Below are 19,687 nucleotides of genomic sequence, written 5' to 3'. Positions count from 1 at the left end.
CAAGTTGCACAATTGCGCACCCCCTTGCGCATGCCGACCACCGACTTTATAATGCGCGCGCACATTTTATAAAATCTGGCGTCCGTGTGTGCATGCCGAGTAGCGTGTGCACATGGACGCCCACGCGTACCTTTTAAAATCTACTCCATAGTTTTGCTAGAAAATTTAGGAATACACTTTCTAAAATTGAAAAATATGTGTGTAAGTCCTAACCCCACCCAGACTCCACTCCCCAGAGCGCCTCTCCCCTATGTGCATATCTGTGTTCCAGTTTTCTCCAGCCATTTCTGTAGATAGATCACTACTTTTTCTGCAGAAGTTCTTTTAAAAGGCTAAGGGAAGACAAAACAACTGCCAGCATGGTTAAATGGTGAGATGAGAATTAAAGCTGAAAGGACATCTTTCAAAAATTAGCAAGCAGATGAAAATAAGGACAATTGGAAAGAGCATAAGTACTGGCAAGTTAAATGTATAATATTAATAAGACAGAATTTGTAAAGAAGCTTTGCATAGAGACGTGAACTGCTAATTTTTTTTTATTTATTTATGCAGTTTCAATTACATTATTCAAGAATAAACTTGATATATAGAAAATATACAAGGTTGCCAAGTAAATACTAAATCATAGCAATCCCTTCAAAGCATAGTCTTTACCCTTCATATGATCCAAAAGTCCACAGTAATACGGAATCCAATTACACAATTCCAAGAAACTAAGATTAAAGAAATAAATAACAGCATTATTTAAGCAAAGTTAAATTTGCAATTGAAAATGTCTCAGCTTTACTGGGAAACAGATGGAAATTACAGTTGAGATTCTTCGGCGTATAATCTTATCCCTTAGGAACTGTGTTAACTGAGAAAGTAGAAAACCAATATAAGCTACATCCTTATATTTAATATAGCTTTTGCAAGGAAATTATATCAAGAAGAAAGCTCCAATCTGTAACACTCTTGGGCCTAAGTAACAAATTGTTTTCTCTTGTGAGTCTGCTTTGACACGTCTGGGAAAACTCTGACCTGAAGATGTAAGAAATTCTCGATCCGGTGTTTAAAGAACAGTCTCAAAACCCAGGCACTATCCGGTTCCAGCACAAATGTTATCATAGTTGCTGGTATGGTTCCAGTGGTATCATGGGGTATGAATCAGATTGTAATTTATTGCCTTTTTTAAAAGGAGGCAGATAATGTTTTAGAAATAGGAGGAACTGCTTGTTCCAGAACCTTCAAAATTTCAACCAGGTATCATTTAAGTAATTCTTTAGGCAATATGTAAGGCAATTTGACAAAAGATGATTCCTCCTCTGTGGTAAATTTTCTAAGTTCTCAAGTTTATTCAGCAGGGATTCCTAAAGAGGTTTAATGGACCCCCATTTCCTGCTTAATCTCATAAATTTGTTGAGTCACTTATTTTGGAGATTTCCAGTGTTTGTAATCCTTTCTCATTATTACATTTCAAAACTAAAGAGTTTAGCTGGGTTGAAATGGAATTGCCAAGACACTCAATTGCTTCCCAAATAAGAGTCCAGTGTTATCTGTGAAGGTCTTACCAGATGAAACTGCTGAGATATAGGTGACACCCCCAGAGTTGGAGTTAAAGATGAGTAGTCTATTGTCTTCCATATTCTGCCTTCCCAAGGCTGATAGTCTGGCCAACTCACCAAGAAAATCTCATTCAATCTCTGTTGTCTCACCCCTCGGAGGAGCGCCCCCTGTTGAGAACTTGGAACTAGCGGCATCGTCAACCCATGCCCATTCCATATGCTCATCTGGGTCCTGGATTGCAGTGGTTCTTACTATCGATAATAATGAGATGGAGTCGGGGGGTGGTGGTGGAGCTTGTCCTCCTTATACAGCTTCAGCCCCCAGTGACTCCATTCCTGATACAGCAGCCCCACGAATGATGTATACATCCATAGAGATGATACAGGGTTGTTCAGGAGGGGACCACAGGGTACATCCTTTCCTTTGCCCTCTTTTTGCGGGCAGTATGGGGCATGTGCTTAGGACACACCTAGCCAGACAAGTTTTCAGATATCTATAATGAATATGATTGAGATAGATTTGCATGCACTGCTATCCAGAGGAATGGATTGAGAACATCTCTGCTGGATGACCCAAGGGGTAAAAGGGGGCGCTCAGGGATGACAAGGCCATAGCAGAAAACTCAAATGAATTCTGTACTTCAGTCTTTACTGAGGCGGATGTTCAAGAGATACCCACACAGGAAACATTATTTAATGGTGATGATTCAGAGGAACTGAAGCAAATCACTGTGAAAATTGAAGCAAATTGACAGACTAAAGACAAAACACCAGGATGGGATGGTGTTCACACCAGAATTTTGAAAGAACTCAAATATGAAATTGCAGACCTGTTAAGAATCTGTATGCTGGTGTGCTTGACGTTGCTGCTGGCAAAATGGTAAAAGCTGTTATAAACAAAATTACAAGACATGACCTAATAGAAAAGAGCCAATATGGATTTAGCAAAGAAAAGTCTTGCCTTACCAATCTGTTATATTTTATTGAAGCTATTAATAAACTTGTGAGTAAAGGTTAGCCTATCAGTGTAGTGTATCTGGATTATTAGAAGGCATTTGGCAAAGTCCTTCATGTTAGACTCCTCAGGAAATTAATGTCATGCGATAGGAGATTGTATGTATTCTATTGTGGATTGATAACTGCTTAAAAATTAGAGTAGGGATGACAGGTCAGTTTTCCCAGTGGAGAAAGGTAAATAATGGAGGGATCTGTACTGGGACTGGTGCTGTTTAACATATTCATAAATTGTCTGGAAAAGGGAGTAATGAGTGACATGATCACATTTGCAAATGGTACAAAATTATTTGGAGTTGTTAAAACATGAGTGGATTGCAAGGAACTGCAGAAGGACCTTAAAAGATTGAGGGACTAGGTGTCTAAATGGCGATGAAATTTAATGTGGACATGGAAAGTGATGCACATGGGGGAAAAATATATAATGCTGAATTCCATATTAGGAGTCACCACCCAGGTAAAAAACAAACAAACCCAAATAGAATGTTGGGAATTACTCAGAAAGGAATAGAGAATAAAATTGTGACTATCATAATGCCTCTATAGATCCATGGTGCGCCATTCTGTGAGTATTGTGTGCATTCCTGGTCACCTCATCTGAAAATATAAAGCAGAACTAGAAAAGGTATATAGAAGAGCAACAGCAATAATAAAGGGAATTGAACAGCTCCTTATGAAGAAAAGTTAAACAGATTAGGGTACTTCAGCATATGACAGGGATGGCAAACTCCAGTCCTCGAGTGCCAGAAACAGGCCAGGTTTTCAGCATATCCACAATGAATATGCATATGAGAGATTTGCATGCACTGCCTCCATTGAATGCAAGTGTATCTTATGCCTAGTTGTTAAGACCCAACTATTAGGTCTGTGTTGAGATTGGTTTCCAGTCTAAGGTCTATACCTTAGAAGAAATTTGAAGGCTGCAGTTTAAAGCTCTGTTTACACATTCATCTGTAGCTATTGCCTCAAAATGGCTTCCCTTTAAATTTCTAGGTTTGAGCTATCTGTTCTTCAAGGCCTATTTATGGCATAGAGCCCAACTTTCAGTTCTCTAGGGCTCATTTCTGTTGGTTTCCAGTCTTTGTGTTCAGTCTTCTGTGGCTTAAAAAGTAAATAAAGAAAGAAAAGAAGAAAAAAGGCTAGCCCTTTTAAAAAAAAAAGCTCTGCCTTTTAGTGGTATACATGTCGTGTCTTCCTCTTTATTTGAAGGCAACACTTAACTGGTATTTAGTCCCATCATTGCGGCCTCTTTGTTGCTACTTTTCATCAGAGAAAATAAAATTGTTTATCTGGAATTCTTGTTCTTTGGTGGTAGTATAGTGAGCCACATTACCCACCAATTACCCATTTGGGCGTTCTTACTCCAGTTTAATTAAAAGCTAAGTTGTATAATAAACTGAATAATAGCAGATCTGGTGATGTTCAGGAAAACCCTATTCATACTGCAGAGGTTTATAGAAGAAAGTCCTCAGACACTGTGAGCGATGCATATCATGACTCATCAGTATAGCTATTTTCAGATAAGTTATTACAAGCTATTTTCAGATAAGTTATTACAAGTAAGCAATTATTTAGTCAGTGACCTTAGTGTGATACTGACAGCCTTTAGATCAGCTGGAAAGTAAATTGGTAGATAACTATGACCAATTAAAAGTCTGTAAACAAAAACTAACATTCCTCAGTGTTTGAGCAGGTCAGTCCCCACGACTGGGTTATGCACTCCTGCCAGCAGATGGAGATGGAGCAAAAACTGATGTCACAGCCCTATAGTCCTGCCTCGACATCATCCCGCCAGTATTTTCCGTCTCCAGCAGAAGGTAGACATGCATTTCCCTTCAGAAGATTGCTTGTGAATAAAAAAAAAATAAAAAGTTTAAAAGGAGATATTGGAAAGACGAGACGTCTGTATAGCACCACTTGCCTCCTCAGGTGATACTGTGTGGTCCCTCCCTCAGTAGAGTGCCTTCAGTCTGGTAGCCTTGAAATTTTAAATTAGCGGTTGCAGGCTGAGAGAGGCTCGGCTGAGAAGGCTTTAACCCATTTCCTCCCCATAGTGAGGACCTGTTCCTGATCTCGGCCAGGAAGGGCTGAGCTCAGGTAAAAGATTTTTACTTTAAAAAAAAAAAAAAGGAAAGAAAGAGAGAAAAGGGTCTGTTTCCTTGGCATTCTGCTGTCCCACTCGCGTCTCTAGGGAATTCTGTGAGGTGAGGAGGGTAGTGCAGGCGTGGCAGGTTAAGTAGCCATTTGGCTAGGCCCCGATCCCAGATTTCTCCTTTTTTTGGCACGTGGTAGGCCATGAGGTAATTGTGCATGTTTTTTGCTACAGGCTGTCAGCGCATGCCTGCACACATTTTTTGTGTCCATTTTGGGCATGGCTTAACTGCACGTGTACTTTAGGCGCAAGCCTTTGCCTTCTGCATGCTTACAACCATGGTGCTCGCAGCAAAGAAGCCTAAGCACTTAGCTATTTATGCTGTGTGCCACATCAGGGCCATTCAGCTAGAACTTTCTTTAAGCCTGTGTCAGCGCTGTCTGGATGCTTGGGGAGATTTACTTTCTTCTAATTTTGCTGGCAAATGATCCATCTCCTTGGTCTGAGGGGGAGTGGAGCCGAGGATGACACAACAGGGGTGACCCCTTCCTAGATCGAGTCGTCAGGGGACACTAGCTCTCGGGACATCTGGTTCGGGCCTGTGGGGCCTGGAATGGACCTGTCCTCCTTTTCCAGGGTGGAATCCTTTCAGGGATTGCAGACATTTCTGCAGGGCCGGTTTTCTGAATCGGCAGTACCTGCTAAGGTAGGTATGTGAGCTCAGAGTTCTCCTCCATCTGTCTCCACGGTCAAGCGCCGTGGTGCAGTGGGGTCTGGTAAGGCTTGGATGCAAGTGAATGAAGATGATACCAATGATGATGATGACTCTCCTGGTGAGGAAGGGGACTTCCCCCAGGTTTAGAGCCATTTAGAACTCTTCTCTGTTTGTTTCATAGAGATGAGTTGCTGAGCTTGAGATCGCAGACTTTGAAGACCCTCGGAGTGGTTGGGACTGACCTCTTGGGGATGTAAAAGGAGGATCCCATTTTGGTCAGCCTACACAAAGCTTCTTGTTTCTTTCCCCTCCTGGATGCAATCCAGGAGTGATTGATCTGGAATGGAGTGCGCCAGTTGCGTTTTGGTGAGTTTATACCCCTTGGCTCCATAGGCCAGAGAGCAGTTGTGTTTCCCTAAGGTGGATGCCTTGGTGTGTTCTGTCACAAAACTTACCACCATCCTAGTAGAGGGAAGTGCAGCACTGAAGGATGCTTGGGATATAAGGATTGAGGCTATCCTAAAGCAAGCCTTTGAGGCGGTGACAATGAACTTACAAATTGCTTCTTGTTGCAAAAATTACTTCTTGTTGCGCCTTGGTAGCTCAGGGAACCAGAGTGCAGGCAGGGGTGTGAGAGAGAGGAAGAACCAGAGTGCAGGCAGGTGTGTGAGAGAGAGAGAGGAAGATCCAGAGTGCAGGCGAGTGTGTGAGAGAGAGAGGAAGATCCAGAGTGCAGGCAGGTGTGTGAGAGAGAGAGAGAGGAAGATCCAGAGTGCAGGCGGGTGTGTGAGAGAGAGGAAGATCCAGAGTGCAGGGGGGGGTGAGAGGGAGAGTGCAGGGGGCTGTGTGAGAGAGAGGGAGAGTGCAGGGGGCTGTGTGAGAGAGAGGGAGAGGTAGGGGGGGGGTGTGAGAGAGGGAGAGGTAGGGGGGGTGTGAGAGAGAGGGAGAGAGTGTGCAGGGGGGTGTGAGAGAGAGGGAGGCAGAGTGCAGGGGGTGTGTTTGTGTGTGAGGGAGAGGCAGAGTGTGGGGTGTGTGAGAGACAGGGAGAGGTAGGGGGTGTGAGAGAGAGGGAGGCAGATTGCAGGGGGGGTGTGAGCGAGAGAGGGAGAAGCAGAGTGCAGGGGGCGGTGTGAGCGAGAGAGGAAGAAGCAGAGTTCAGGGGGGTTGTGTGTGAGCGAGAGAGGGAGAGCCCGAATGCGGGGGGGGGGGGGGATGAGAGAGAGGGAGGCAGAGTGCAGGGGGGGATGAGAGAGAGGGAGGCAGAGTGCAGGGGGGGATGAGAGAGGGGGAGGCAGAGTGCGAGGGTATGAGAGAGAGGGAGGCAGAGTGCGAGGGGGTGAGAGAGAGGGAGGCAGAGTGCGAGGGGGTGAGAGAGAGGGAGGCAGAGTGCGGGGGGGGGTGAGAGAGAGGGAGGCAGAGTGCCGGGGGGGTGAGAGAGAGGGAGGCAGAGTGCCGGGGGGGGGGGGGGGGGTGAAAGAGAGGGAGGCAGAGTGCAGAGGTGTGTGCGAGAGAGAGACATAGGTAGTTGAGTGGGTGGGTGTGTGCAAGAGAGCCTATATGAGGGGATGTGTATATGCACTAGAGAGAGGGAGTCTGTGAGTATGTGTGTGTGAGAGAGGGACACTGGATGAGGGACAGTACTGAGAGAGGTGTCAAACTCTGGGAATGGAGATAGAATGGGAGGGGAGAGATAGTGGCAGGTGAAGGAGTTGGAGTTTGAGAGGGCAAAGTGAAAGGGGACTGGCCAGGGAAGTAGGGAGAGAGGGTGGAAGAAGCTCTTACAGTGAACTTCTAGGGAAATTCTGCTCAAAATATTTAAAATTCTGCATCTTTAAGTAATAACTTTTTTATGTATTACATTTTAAATTAATTAGTTAAAGACTGACATGTAGAATGTGTTTCGACCAATATAAAGAATGCAAAATTTTGCAGAATTCTAAACTTTTTTTGTGCAGAATTCCCCCAAGAGTAAATATCAGAGCCAATTTCCTCATCAAGAGAAAATTGAACTCAGGAGAATGGGCGCTGGGGGGCGAGGCCTTTTAGTTCCTGGTGGACTGTTGGGGCTTACCGGATCTAGACTTGTTGGCGACCTTCAACAGCACGAAAGTTCCACTCTTCAGTCGCAGACAGAACCCAAAAGCGATGGGCATGGATGCTTTCATTCAGGAGTTGCCACATAGCACCCTGCAGTATGTTTTTCCACCGTGGCCTTTGATAGGTAGGCTGGTCAGACGATTGCAAGTCAAACGAACAGTCATTTTAGTAGCTCCAGTTTGGGCTCGAAGGCCGTAGTACGCCAATCTCCAGAGACTTCTGGTGGACAGTCCCCTCAGGCTATTGTCTCGGACAGATCTATTACATTAAGGAGTCCATTCTGTACAAGGATCCAGGCTAATTCTGTCTAACAGTTTGGCCATTGAAAGGGCTCAGTTGAAGTAGTGTTTTTCGTCTGCTGCAATTTCCACTGTACTTCAAGCCCAGAAATGTTCTGCTTCTCTAGCCTATGTTAGAGTTCGGAGGGATTTTGAGGCTTGGTGTTCTGAGCTTAGGTATTCAATTGCTCAAGGTGGATATTCCTTTGATTTTGGAATTTTTACAGGACAGCTTGCTTAAGGGTTTGGCTCTTAACATCCTGAAGGTTCAAGTTGCAGCCTGGCTTTTTATAGGGGGAGAATCAATGGGGAGTGCCTTTGTCTTCCCATCCGGATGCCTTCCCCCTTCCCCCTCCCCCCGTTGCAGCTTCTGGTGCCTCTGTTGAACCTTAACTTGGTCCTCTAGTTCTTGGCAAGCCCAAATTTTCGACCGCTGTGTACTCTTTCCTTGTGACTACTTAACTTGAAGACAGCTTTTCTGATAGCAATCTGTTCGGCATGTCTGGTCTCTGAGCTGCAGGCTCTTTTCTCCATATGACTCCGGGTGTGGTTCAACTTCGGACTGTGCCCTGCTGTTTGCCAAAAGTGGTTTCAGAGTTTCATTTAAATCAGTCCATTTCCTTGCTCACCTTGGACAGAGCCAGAGATGAAACAGAGTACCATCTTTTGTGTTCCTTGGACTTTAAGCATCATTAACTGCCGTACTTGGAGATAACTAAAGTTGTTTGGAAGTCTGATCGCCTGTTTGTGCTCCATGATGGAGGTAAACAGGGAGCACCAGCAACATGGGCAACGATAAACCGCTGGGTTAAGGAGGTCAATACAGCAGCCTATGTGGCTGCTGAGTTTGCCTTGCCGAAACAGATTAGACCACACTCTACAAGGGCTCAAATGGTATCGTGGTTAGAACTACATTTGTTGTCACCTGTGGAAATTTGCCGAGCAGCAATGTGGTCATCTTTGCACACCTTCTCCAAGCATTACCACTTGGATGTTAGGGTTAGAGAGGACACCACATTTACACAGGTGGTATTGATTGGACCATTGGCCGCCTCTTGCTCTTTTCGAGATTGGCTTTGGTACATCCCACTCGTGGGAACTGACCTGCTAAGGAAGAAGAAATTACTATTTACCTGATAATTTCTTTTCCTCTAGTAAAGGCAAGTCAATCCCCGACCAGCCTTCGGCTGCCAATGTTTAAATTTATGGTTAGCCTCTCTATGGGCGAACTGAGCAGAGTATGAGTCCTGTTTTTTCATTGAAAACTGGAAAGTGGCTTCTCTAGCCCTTAGATATTAGATATGCTTCTCCTTTTTGGCTGAGCTCAGTGTTCCTGTTGTTTGGGAAGCCTGATTGTTGATAGTAATGTTCAAATATAAATCAGTTTTGTCCACAGTTTGGCTTTTCCAGAAAATACTGGCGGGCTGATGGGGTGGGACTATATGGCCATGATGGCAGCTTTTGCTCCTTCTCCATCTGCTGGCAGAGGTGCATAATCCACTCGTGGGGATTGACCTGCCCTTACTTAGAGGAAAGAAAATTATCAGGTAAGTAATAATTTCTCCATGCTGCTGTTGTAGCTTCTCTTAATTGCCAGGGAAGCATGAAAAGCAGAATATGAACAGTTTGCTGCTCATATGAGCAAAAATAACTTAAACATAAAACTGTACACATTGCAGGCAAGGCAAATCTGTCTGCAGAAAGGCTCAGTCTGAATGCTGACTAAATTATTAGATTTTCAACCAGATGGTTAAGATTCGGAGTCATCTTCAGGTAGATCGCTTTACTTTCAGATCAGCAGGAAATTCATATCTTTATGTTACTGCGATAGAAATGATAAATAGTAGTAAATAAGTAGTACAAAATATAATCCTCTGACAGAAAAGAAAGCTTCTCATCACAGGAGAAAAGGTTAAAATTTCGTTGACAATTGTGCCTGTTGGAGAGAGATTAGCCTTTCAGTTCTTAGTGGTGGTATCAAGTCAAATAAAACAATTGCCCAGCAGAAGATTACTCTTTAGCTACATTTAGTTGAGATGCATATTGAGGGCATATTCCATGGCAGCTCCCATTATGTGGAATCATCTATCGCCAAGATCTGTGGTTAATAACTCATGTTAAAACCTTTAGGGGGTGAAAACTCACCTTTTCAAACTTGCCTTTGACTGATCCTCTGATAAGGTTTTATTTTATTTGAACTTCAGATTTCAAGTGGTAGTCACTCCCAATGTCGTCATTTGTTGTGAGTCCTCAAATATTTTAGGTATATTGTTTTGTTCACTGCCTAGAGCCACTGGCATTGGCAGCATATAAGCAGAAATAAATGTCGAAGTGGAGAAGCAGGATGGTAGTCCTCACAAATGGATGACATCATCAGGATGGAGCCCAATCATGGAAAACTTCTGTCAAAGTATCCAGAACTTTGACTGGCCCCTACTGGGCATGCCCAGCATGACACCAATCCTGGAGCCAGCAGGGGTTCCCCTTCAGTCTTCTTTTTTCCGCGCAGCAGTAGCCACGCGGTTAAGACGCTCTTACCACATTCCTGACAGGAATTTTTTCACGGACTTCTTTAAGCAAAATTCGCCCCACAGGGGTCCCTCCTCTATCTAAGTTTAGCCCGCGGTGTCCGGTAAGTTTTTGCTGTCTTTTTCCGTCTATTACCTTCGACTTTGGCCCTTGCGGCCTGCTGGCCGTCGACCGTCCCGTGGCTAAATGTTTGGTCAATGGCCATGGCGTCGGGGTTTCGTCGGTGCCTAGACTGTTCGCGCACCCTGTCCATCACAGACCCTCATAGAGTCTGTGTATTGTGTTTAGGCAGTGAGCATGATGTCCTGACTTGCACCAAATGTGCCCTTATGACACCAAAAGGTCGCAAAGCCAGAATGGAGAAGATGGGACTCCTCTTCCATGCTCACACTCCGATGCCATCCATCGCATCGACGTCCTCGGAACCGGCACCGTCGAAGTCACACCATCGTTGACAACCTCCCGGTGACCGCCTGCCATCGATGTCTCCACGGCCATCGACTCCCGTCCCTTCCCCCGATGATCGAGGGGATCGGAGGGAAAAGCATAGTCATCGACATCGCGAGTCTCGGACCGTCAAGGAATCGAAGTCATCGACCTCGGTACCGTCCGAGCCTCCACCGAAGAAGTCTCGATCAGAAGCGGCACTGTCTACTTCTGTCTGTGAGACACCGAGGCAACCCTCACCCAATCGGGGTTTGGGAGCCGCGATTCCACCGGTGACTGTGGTCCCTCTGGCTCAGCCTCAGCCTCCTTCTTCTGCGGAGCCGGGTCTTGTTACCCCAGGTCTCCGGGAAGAACTGGACCGCCTGGTCCAGGAGGCCATCGACAAGGCGATGCAACGGTTCCAGATTCCTTCGGCACCGATTCCGGCACCGAGAGTGGAACCGGTCACCGACCCGATTCCAGCGGCGCTGGCACCGCTGCTTGCCCGGATGGAAGCGCTCATGACCGCCCTTCCACCGGTGATACCTGGTCACGACAGCACCGGTGCGCTCTCCGATGGCAATCTCATCTGGTGGAGAAACACCGTATCGAATTCCTCCTTCGGGAGTTGTTCCACCGATGCCGTGTCGTCCCTCGCCACCGATACATTCCTCGGGGGCGATACGCACATCAGCTCCACCGATGCCTTCGATGCCGGCACCGATGCCTCCGAAGGTATTCTCGATGCCCCCGGTGATTCCTTCGAGTTTCTCGGAGCCTCAACCGGGACCTTCGGGTATCCAACCCCCTCGTGGTTCTACAGGTCAGCTACCTGATCCTTCTGACACCTGGGGTGATGATACCTCCACAGACACCGATGATTTACCTTCACCACCCTCTCCTGCTGAAAGCAGAAAGCGTTCTCCCCCAGAGGACCTCTCTTTCATCAATTTTGTGAAGGAAATGTCAGAATTGGTCCCTTTTCAGCTTCAGTCGGAGCAAGATGATGGAGCTACTCCAATTTCTGGATGCCCCTAAAGTCATCACTTCCATTCCAATTCATCAGGTTTTTCTGGACCTTCTAAAGAAAAATTGGGAAACTCCTGGATCTGTTGCTCCAGTAAACAAAAAAGCTGACTCTACTTACCTTGTACAGTCAGCACCTGGCTTTTAAAAACCTCAGCTAGACCACCACTCTATAGTGGTAGAGTCAGCTCAAAAGAAAGCTAAAAGGATGAAGCCATACTCCTCTATACCTCCTACTAAGGAAAACAAGTTCCTAGATAGTATAGGCAGAAGAGTATACCAAGGGGCCATGCTCATTTCCAGGATAGCTTCTTATCAGCTGTACATGACTCAATACAATAGGGTCATTTTCAAGCAGATACAGGACTTTTCAGATACCCTACCAGAACAATTCCAACAACAACTTTAAGCCCTGGTAACTAAGGGATTTGAAGCCGGGAAGCATGAGATAAGAACAGCTTATGACATCTTCGATGCTTCTACTAGGGTATCTGCTACGGCCATCTCAGCAAGACGCTGGGCTTGGCTTAAGTCTTCTGATCTTCGTCCAGAAGTTCAGGACAGGCTCTCTGACCTGCCCTGTTTAGGGGATAATTTGTTTGGTGAGCAAATAGTTGCTGAATTAAAGAATCATCATGAGACCCTTAAACAGCTCTCATCGATTCCTTCTGGCTTTCCTTCTAAACAACCATTTAAGAAGGACACTAAAAAGCCTTCTTCCGTCCACGGAAGTATTATCCCCCACCAACTAAATCCAGGTCAACGAGGCCTTATCACAAACCTCAGCCTCGCCAATCTCGAAAACAAAAGCCCGCAGCAGCTCCACAGCCAGGACCTGCGTCGGGGTTTTGACTACCACTTAGAGAGCAAATGCCTAATCCCTCTACCAAGCATACCAGTAGGAGGTCGATTAAGCCACTTTACAGGAAAATGGCATCTCATCACCACAGATCAATGGGTGCTAGCGATAATTGCACAGGGTTACCACCTAAACTTCCTAACTCTTCCTTCGGATTCTCCACCTCTGCAAGCGTGGAAACCTACCGATCACTCTGTTCTTCTAGAGCAGGAAGTTTCCCTTCTCCTCCAGTCAAACGCTATAGAACCTGTTCCTCTCTTACAACAAGGACTGGGGTTCTATTCCAGGTACTTTCTAATCCCAAAAAAGTCAGGAGGACTTCGTCCAATCCTGGACCTACAGGCCCTCAACAAGTACCTTCACAGAGAGAAGTTCAAGATAACACTGGGCTCGCTTCTCTGCTGCAAAGAGAGGACTGGCTCTGCTCTCTAGACTTAAAAGACGCTTATACCCACATTGCGATAGCTCAGGCTCACCGCAAATACCTCCGGTTTCTAGTAGGCCAAAACCACTATCAATATCGAGTGCTCCCATTTGGCCTAGCATCCGCACCATGAGTTTTCACCAAATGTCTCGTGGTGGTTGCAGCGTTTCTCAGGAAGGAAGGTGTCCAAGTCTACCCCTACTTGGACGATTGGTTAATCAGGGCCCCAACCCAGCAAATCGCTCGGTCCTCCCTGACCATTCAAACTCTAATTTCACTAGGGTTTCTTGTCAATTACGAGAAATCCTACTTAGTCCCATCTCAAACCTTATCCTTCATTGGGGCAGACTTGGACACTTTACAGGCAAAAGCCTTCCTTCCTCATCAACTAGTCCAAACCCTTGTGTCCCTAGCTTGCCAGTTGCAGACTCAACGCACAGCAACAGCTCATCAATTCCTGATTCTGCTGGGACACATGGCGTCTTCAGTTTATGTGACTCCAATGGCCCGTCTGGCCATGAGAGTCATGCAATGGACTCTGAAATCACAATGGACTCAAGCCACTCAGCCTCTGTCGACCATTGTCCGCATCACCGATGCACTCCGTTTGTCCCTAGCCTTGTGGACAAATCAATCCAACCTCCTACAAGGCTTGCCCTTTCACCCACCAGATACTCAAATAATTCTCACCACCGACGCCTCCAACGTCGGCTGGGGAGCCCATGTACACAGTCTACAAACTCAAGGATCCTGGTCTCCAGAGGAAGCCAAACACCAGATCAATTTCCTGGAGCTTCGAGCAATCCGATATGCTCTCAGGGCTTTCAAGATTACCTTTCAAATCACATAATCTTGATTCAGACAGACAACCAAGTGGCCATGTGGTACATCAACAAGCAGGGAGGCACAGGCTCCTTCCTTCTCTGTCAGGAAGCTGTACAGATTTGGGCAGAAGCCCTCTCCCGTTCGATGTACCTCAGGGCCACCTACTTGCCGGGGGTGGACAATGTCTTGGCAGACCAGCTGAGCCATGTCTTCCAACCACACGAGTGGTCGCTCAACCCACTGGTAGCGACCTCTCTTTTCCAGCAATGGGGTTATCCCCACATAGACCTCTTTGCTTCCCCTCAGAACCACAAAATGGACAATTACTGCTCCCTCATTCAGAGTCAGCACTCTCGGCCCAGAGATGCATTCTCCCTCTCGTGGACAACCGGCCTGCTCTATGCATTCCCTCCACTTCCACTTCTGTCGAAGACTCTCGTGAAGCTATGTCAGGACAGGGGAACCATGATCCTGATAGCACTGCACTGGCCATGCCAAGTGTGGTTTCCCATTCTCCAGGATCTCTCCATCCGCAGGTACATTCCTTTGGGTACGGACCCGCATCTGATCACGCAAAACGACGGATGCCTCCTCCATCCCAACCTCCAAGCCTTGTCCCTGACGGCATGGATGTTGAAAGGTTAATCCTTCAACCACTTAACCTTTCAGATTCCGTTTCTCGTGTCCTGATCGCTTCACGAAAGCCTTCCACAAGAAAATCCTATACCTATAAATGGAAAAGGTACACATCATGGTGCACTTCGCAGTTCCTTGATCCCTTTTCCTGTCCAATTCCTAAATTCTTGGACTATCTTTGGCATTTATCGGAATCAGGTCTAAAGACCTCTTCCATTAGAATGCATGTCAGTGCGGTGGCCGCCTTCCATAAAGGAATCGGGGATATCCCTATTTCGGTACAACCCCTTGTAACACGTTTTCTTAAAGGCTTGCTCCACATCAAGCCACCTTTACGTTCTCCAGCCCCATCTTGGGACCTTAATCTGGTTCTTGGCCGGCTCATGAAATCACCTTTCGAACCTCTTCACTCCTGTGACCTTAAATATCTCACATGGAAAGTGTTATTCCTTCTAGCTAACACTTCTGCTCGCAGAGTTATTGAGTTACAGGCCCTAGTTACCTATCCGCCTTACACTAAACTCCTGCAGGACTGGGCGGTACTCTGCACTCACCCTAAATTTTTACCTAAGGGAGTTTCATATTAATCAATCCATCATACTACCTATTTTCTTTCCCAGGCCCCACTCCAACTCCGGGGAACAGACTCTGCATACCCTCGACTGTAAACAAGCTCTAGCTTTCTATCTAGACCGTACAGTTGCCCACAGGAAGAGCACTCAATTATTCGTCTCTTTCCATCCTAACAAGTTAGGGCAACCTGTGGGTAAGCAGGCTCTTTCCTCCTGGTTGGTGGACTGCATCTCTCTTTGCTATCAGCAAGCAGGCATTCCTTTTCAGGACCGTGTCAAAGCACACTCTGTGAGGGCCATGGCAACTTCAGTAGCACACCTTTGATCGGTGCCGCTTCCTGACATTTGCAGGGCTGCTACCTGGAGCTCTCTCCATACATTTGCATCCCACTACTGCTTGGACAAAGCCGGAAGATGGGATTCCATCTTCGGCCAATCTGTCCTGCGTAACCTTTTTCCAACCTGATGAACCAACACCCGGTGGGGTGCCAATGTCCTCCACCAAATTCCACCCCAGTTCTTGTGCCTGTTGCACGCCATTGGGTACATTTGGTGCACGTTCAGACATCCTCAGCTCGGTACTCACCCATTTGTGAGGACTACCATCCTGCTTGTCCTGTGAGAAAGCAAATGTTGCTTACCTGATGTAACAGGTGTTCTCACAGGACAGCAGGATGTTAGTCCTCACGAAACCCGCCCGCCGCCCCGCGGTTGTTGGGTTCGTTTTTTTATTCTTATTTTTCAGCACTGCCTGTAGCTTTGAAACAAGACTGAAGGGGGACCCCTGCTGGCTGCAGGATTGGTGCCATGCTGGGCATGCCCAGTAGGGGCCAGTCAAAGTTCTGGAAACTTTGACAGAAGTTTTCCGTGATTAGGCTCCATCCTGATGATGTCACCCATTTGTGAGGACTAACATCCTGCTGTCCTGTGAGAACACCTGTTACATCAGGTAAGCAACATTTGCTATACTCTTTCTAATGAAAAAAAAAAACTATTTTTTGTAAATCCATATAGATCTATAATGAATTTTGATGTGATTTTCTTTCAAGGTTGGTCTTTTTATGCTCTTGTACTCCTTGGGTTCCTGTAGAAACTTTGGGAGCTGATAATGAATTGAGAATATTTTACTATATCTATGCCATCCTCTGCACTTGAGAGCAGCTGTAGTGATCAGTGGCATCTTGGGCTATTGAACCATCTCACTGGCTGCTTATGATTGCAGTCTCTCAGTGACTAAGAATATTAATTAAGCATTGCTTGCTATGCTGCATGCTTATTTGCTTTTACATTTTTTTTTAAATCCATTAAGCTCTAGTTTACACAGCTAAAAAGCTGTCTCCCTGCTGACAGCTGGCTGAGTATTATTGATTGCCTTCCTTTCAGGATATTGACATTAAGAAAGCGAACGGAGTTCCTCAGTATGCATTCCTTCAGTACTGCGATATTGCTAGTGTCTGCAAAGCTATTAAGAAGATGGATGGAGAATACCTTGGGAATAACCGACTCAAGGTAAAGTTTTAATTAGTTATCCTGTAGGTTTACTGACTATTTAGTATGTAATAATTGTAATATAAAACAAAATTGTAGTTTTACTAGAAGAATAAAGGCTAATACTTGAGTCCAAATGGGCCTTTAAGGCAACAAAAATATATAGGAAAGAGGTAAAACAATAGTAATGTAGTTCATATTATTTTACGCATACTGCTCCTAAAAAATGTAGAATCTAAATTGCAGTAGAGGAAACTTCTATTTACGCTGTGTGCACACTTATATGAGCAAATCGTGCCACTCATAAATTTGCATACAGAGGGAGAAAAATGTTTGGTGTGGGAAGAGAAGAAACATGATGAAATATGTCAGCAAATGTAACAAAATGTGAGGGAAGATGGATGCAAGGAGGAGAGATGAAAAGAAAAAGCAATAGGTGCAAAAGAAATAAAATGGGAAGATTAAGTACATAAGGGTGAATTTTCAAAGTAGGTACGCACATAAGTGAATAGCTTATTTTTGCATGCATGCTGTTTTGTAAACATCACAAATAAGTGCGTATTTTCGGTTTCACCCGCACATTTACCTGCACAAAAAAGAGGCAGTCTAGGGGCATTCTGGGGTGGGGCCAAGAAGGTGTACAAGTTGCTATTTTTTTTTAAATATCTTTATTGGTATATCAAAATATTTAATTTACAAACAGTGGGCGGGGGAACGCCCTACTATGCAAGTTGCTATTTTATAAGAGATTTATGCAAATACATTAGGCACATTCGCAATTTTACACCTGGTAACTCATCTGCTATTATTGGGTGGGAGGTGTGGGAGAACTGGGGGGGAGTTCAGGTTGAAGTACTAAGAAGGTTTTGACGAACAAGAGACAGATTGGGCAAACTGGTGAAGGTATCAAACTGATTTCAATTACATACGTATGTTTTAAAATATACTGATTTCCATGCATAAATTAGGATTTTATGCAAGCAACGTTTGGTTTTATGTAAGCAAATTCTATTTTTTCCCTTATAAAATACATACCTGTAAGTTTATAAAATAGGTATAGAAGGTATGTGCTTTCAGTGCATTGCAAATATTTGCACATAACCAAACAAGGGTATGTTTGAGAGGGAGGGTTAGACATATGCATATTTTATAATCTGTGTGTACTTGATATACACAGGTTACAAAATACTGTAGTAGATCTATGGTCTGTGTGGAGTTCTTTGAAAGTTCTCCTTGTGAAAGAAAGAAGAGTATAAAAGAATAAATTATCCATATGACATAAAAGTTTAGAAACTTAATTTTCCCAGTACGTACCAGGATCAGTCCAGACAGCTGGGGTTATGCCTCCCCTCCAGCAGATGGAGTCAGAGAGAAAACTGAAAGCACCCCCTAGATATACTGGTGTGCCTCCTGCGGTCCTTCAGTATATTCTCTGACTCCAGCAGATTGAGAGGCATAACCTGCGGTTCTGGTCTGGTCAGTGTTCTTGGTACTGTAAAAAAAAAAAAAAAAAAAAAGAGACAAGGGACAAGATCAATTGGTTCGTCTTTTCTGTCCTCTGTCTGCCTGTTTGTCTTTGTAAATTGTCTTGCGCTGCGAGTTTAGTGGTTAAGTGTGGGGCAGGCTCGGAGGGTCATACCCTCCTCTTCTTCCCGGGATAGAGTGTCCGTAGGGCTGGGGGAGAGTTTACCGGTGGGCCGGTCACCCTCCCCCCCCATACCAGGGATTTGGCCCTGAAGGGGGTTAAAATAAAAAAAAAAAAAAAAAAAAAAAATTCAGTCTGAAGAGTCACTTAAGCCCTGTTGGGGACAGGCAGTGAGCTCCCCTGCTTAACCCCGAACCAAACGCCTGGCCGTGCCCTTTTCGGACCCCGGAGGGGGTGGCTAGTCCACCCGGCGCGAGTTAGCTCACCAGGGTTGGTTTTTTTATTTTTGGCGCCATTTTTCGCCGTCGCTTCAGGGCTCTCTCCTAGGATGCCGCGATCCTCGGATTGCCAGACATGTGGGGAGGCGGGGGCGCGACTCTCCCGCGAGGGTCTCTGCCCTCGATGTCTTCCCGGGGGCGAGGGACCCTCGGGGGGGCCGAGCGCTGCCCGCAGCCGCTCTCCTCGCCCCTCTGCGTCGCGGCAAAGCAGCGCCTCAGGCAGCCGGTCTGCGGCCCCTCCTCCCTCGGGGAGGAGTGCGGCGGCCATCTTGGCCACGCGGCAGGAGGATTTTTCAGCTTCGGAGGGGGAGAACTCCCCTCCCCCCTCGCCGGACGCCCGCAGCTCGCGCTCTCCGCCCGATGTGGGGTCGCCTCGAGGCCCCCCCTCAGCGGATGCCCCGAAGAAAGGTGTTAAAAGGTCAGTGCCTTTTTCGGCGGAGTTTGTGCTTTTAATGCACAAGGCATTTTTACAGGCTGAGTCCGGCTGCGAGCTGGAGGTGCCCCCTCCCCCGAAGGTGCCCAAAAAGTCTCCCCTACCTCAGGGGAGTCCACCGGGGGTGGGGTCTGCCGGGGTTCCGGCTCCCCGCCCGCGGGGGGGGGGAGCTGAGGGCCTGAGCGATTCAGGGGCCGCTCCAGAGTCCCCGGGGGCTCCGGATTTGTTAACAACGGACGAGCAGGGGTCCGTAGAGGGGGATGACCCTCAGGTGCTCCGTTTGTTTGCCAAGGAGGAGTTAAGTGCCCTTATTCTCCACGTGCTGCAGGAGCTGGAATTAACGACGCCACCTCAAGAGGCGGACTCGTCCACGGGGGATATCGCGATGGCGGGGCTTCGGGCCCCCCCTCAGACTTTTCCCTTTCATCACAAGGTGCTGCAGATTGTCTCGAAAGAATGGGAACTGCCAGAGGCTTCCCTGCGCGTGAATCGAGCCATGGAAAAGCTATATCCCTTACCTAAGGATTCTCTGGAACTGTTGAAGACACCCGCGGTAGATTCGGCTGTCACGGCTGTGGTCAAGCATACGACTATCCCCGTGACGGGGGGTATAGCGCTGAAGGACCTCCAAGACCGCAAGCTTGAGGTCTTATTAAAGCGTATTTTTGATGTGGCGGCACTGGGGGTCCGAGCGGCGGCTTGCAGCAGCCTTGTACAGAGGGCCAACCTCCGCTGGGTTCAGCAGCTGCTGACCATGCAGGAGCTACCTCCGGGTGAGGCTGAACAGGCGAATTGTGTTGAAGCGG

The 19,687-nt window shown here is 46.5% G+C and overlaps 1 protein-coding gene across 6 annotated transcripts in view; it reads left to right on the top strand.

The window, feature by feature from the left end:
• The window catches only part of SPEN (spen family transcriptional repressor), a 294,674-nt gene that overhangs the window by 195,436 nt on the left and 79,551 nt on the right, over window positions 1-19,687 (top strand). For all 6 annotated transcript variants that reach the window (XM_029578478.1, XM_029578477.1, XM_029578482.1 and 3 more), the window contains one exon: window positions 16,421-16,546. In XM_029578478.1, the coding sequence (XP_029434338.1) occupies window positions 16,421-16,546 (126 nt within the window). The remainder of the gene's footprint in view (window positions 1-16,420; window positions 16,547-19,687) is intronic.

Source organism: Rhinatrema bivittatum, chromosome 15 (assembly GCF_901001135.1).
Source record: "Rhinatrema bivittatum chromosome 15, aRhiBiv1.1, whole genome shotgun sequence".
In the NCBI taxonomy this organism is placed as follows: domain Eukaryota; kingdom Metazoa; phylum Chordata; class Amphibia; order Gymnophiona; family Rhinatrematidae; genus Rhinatrema; species Rhinatrema bivittatum.
This window is presented reverse-complemented; position numbering and strand designations above follow the sequence as displayed.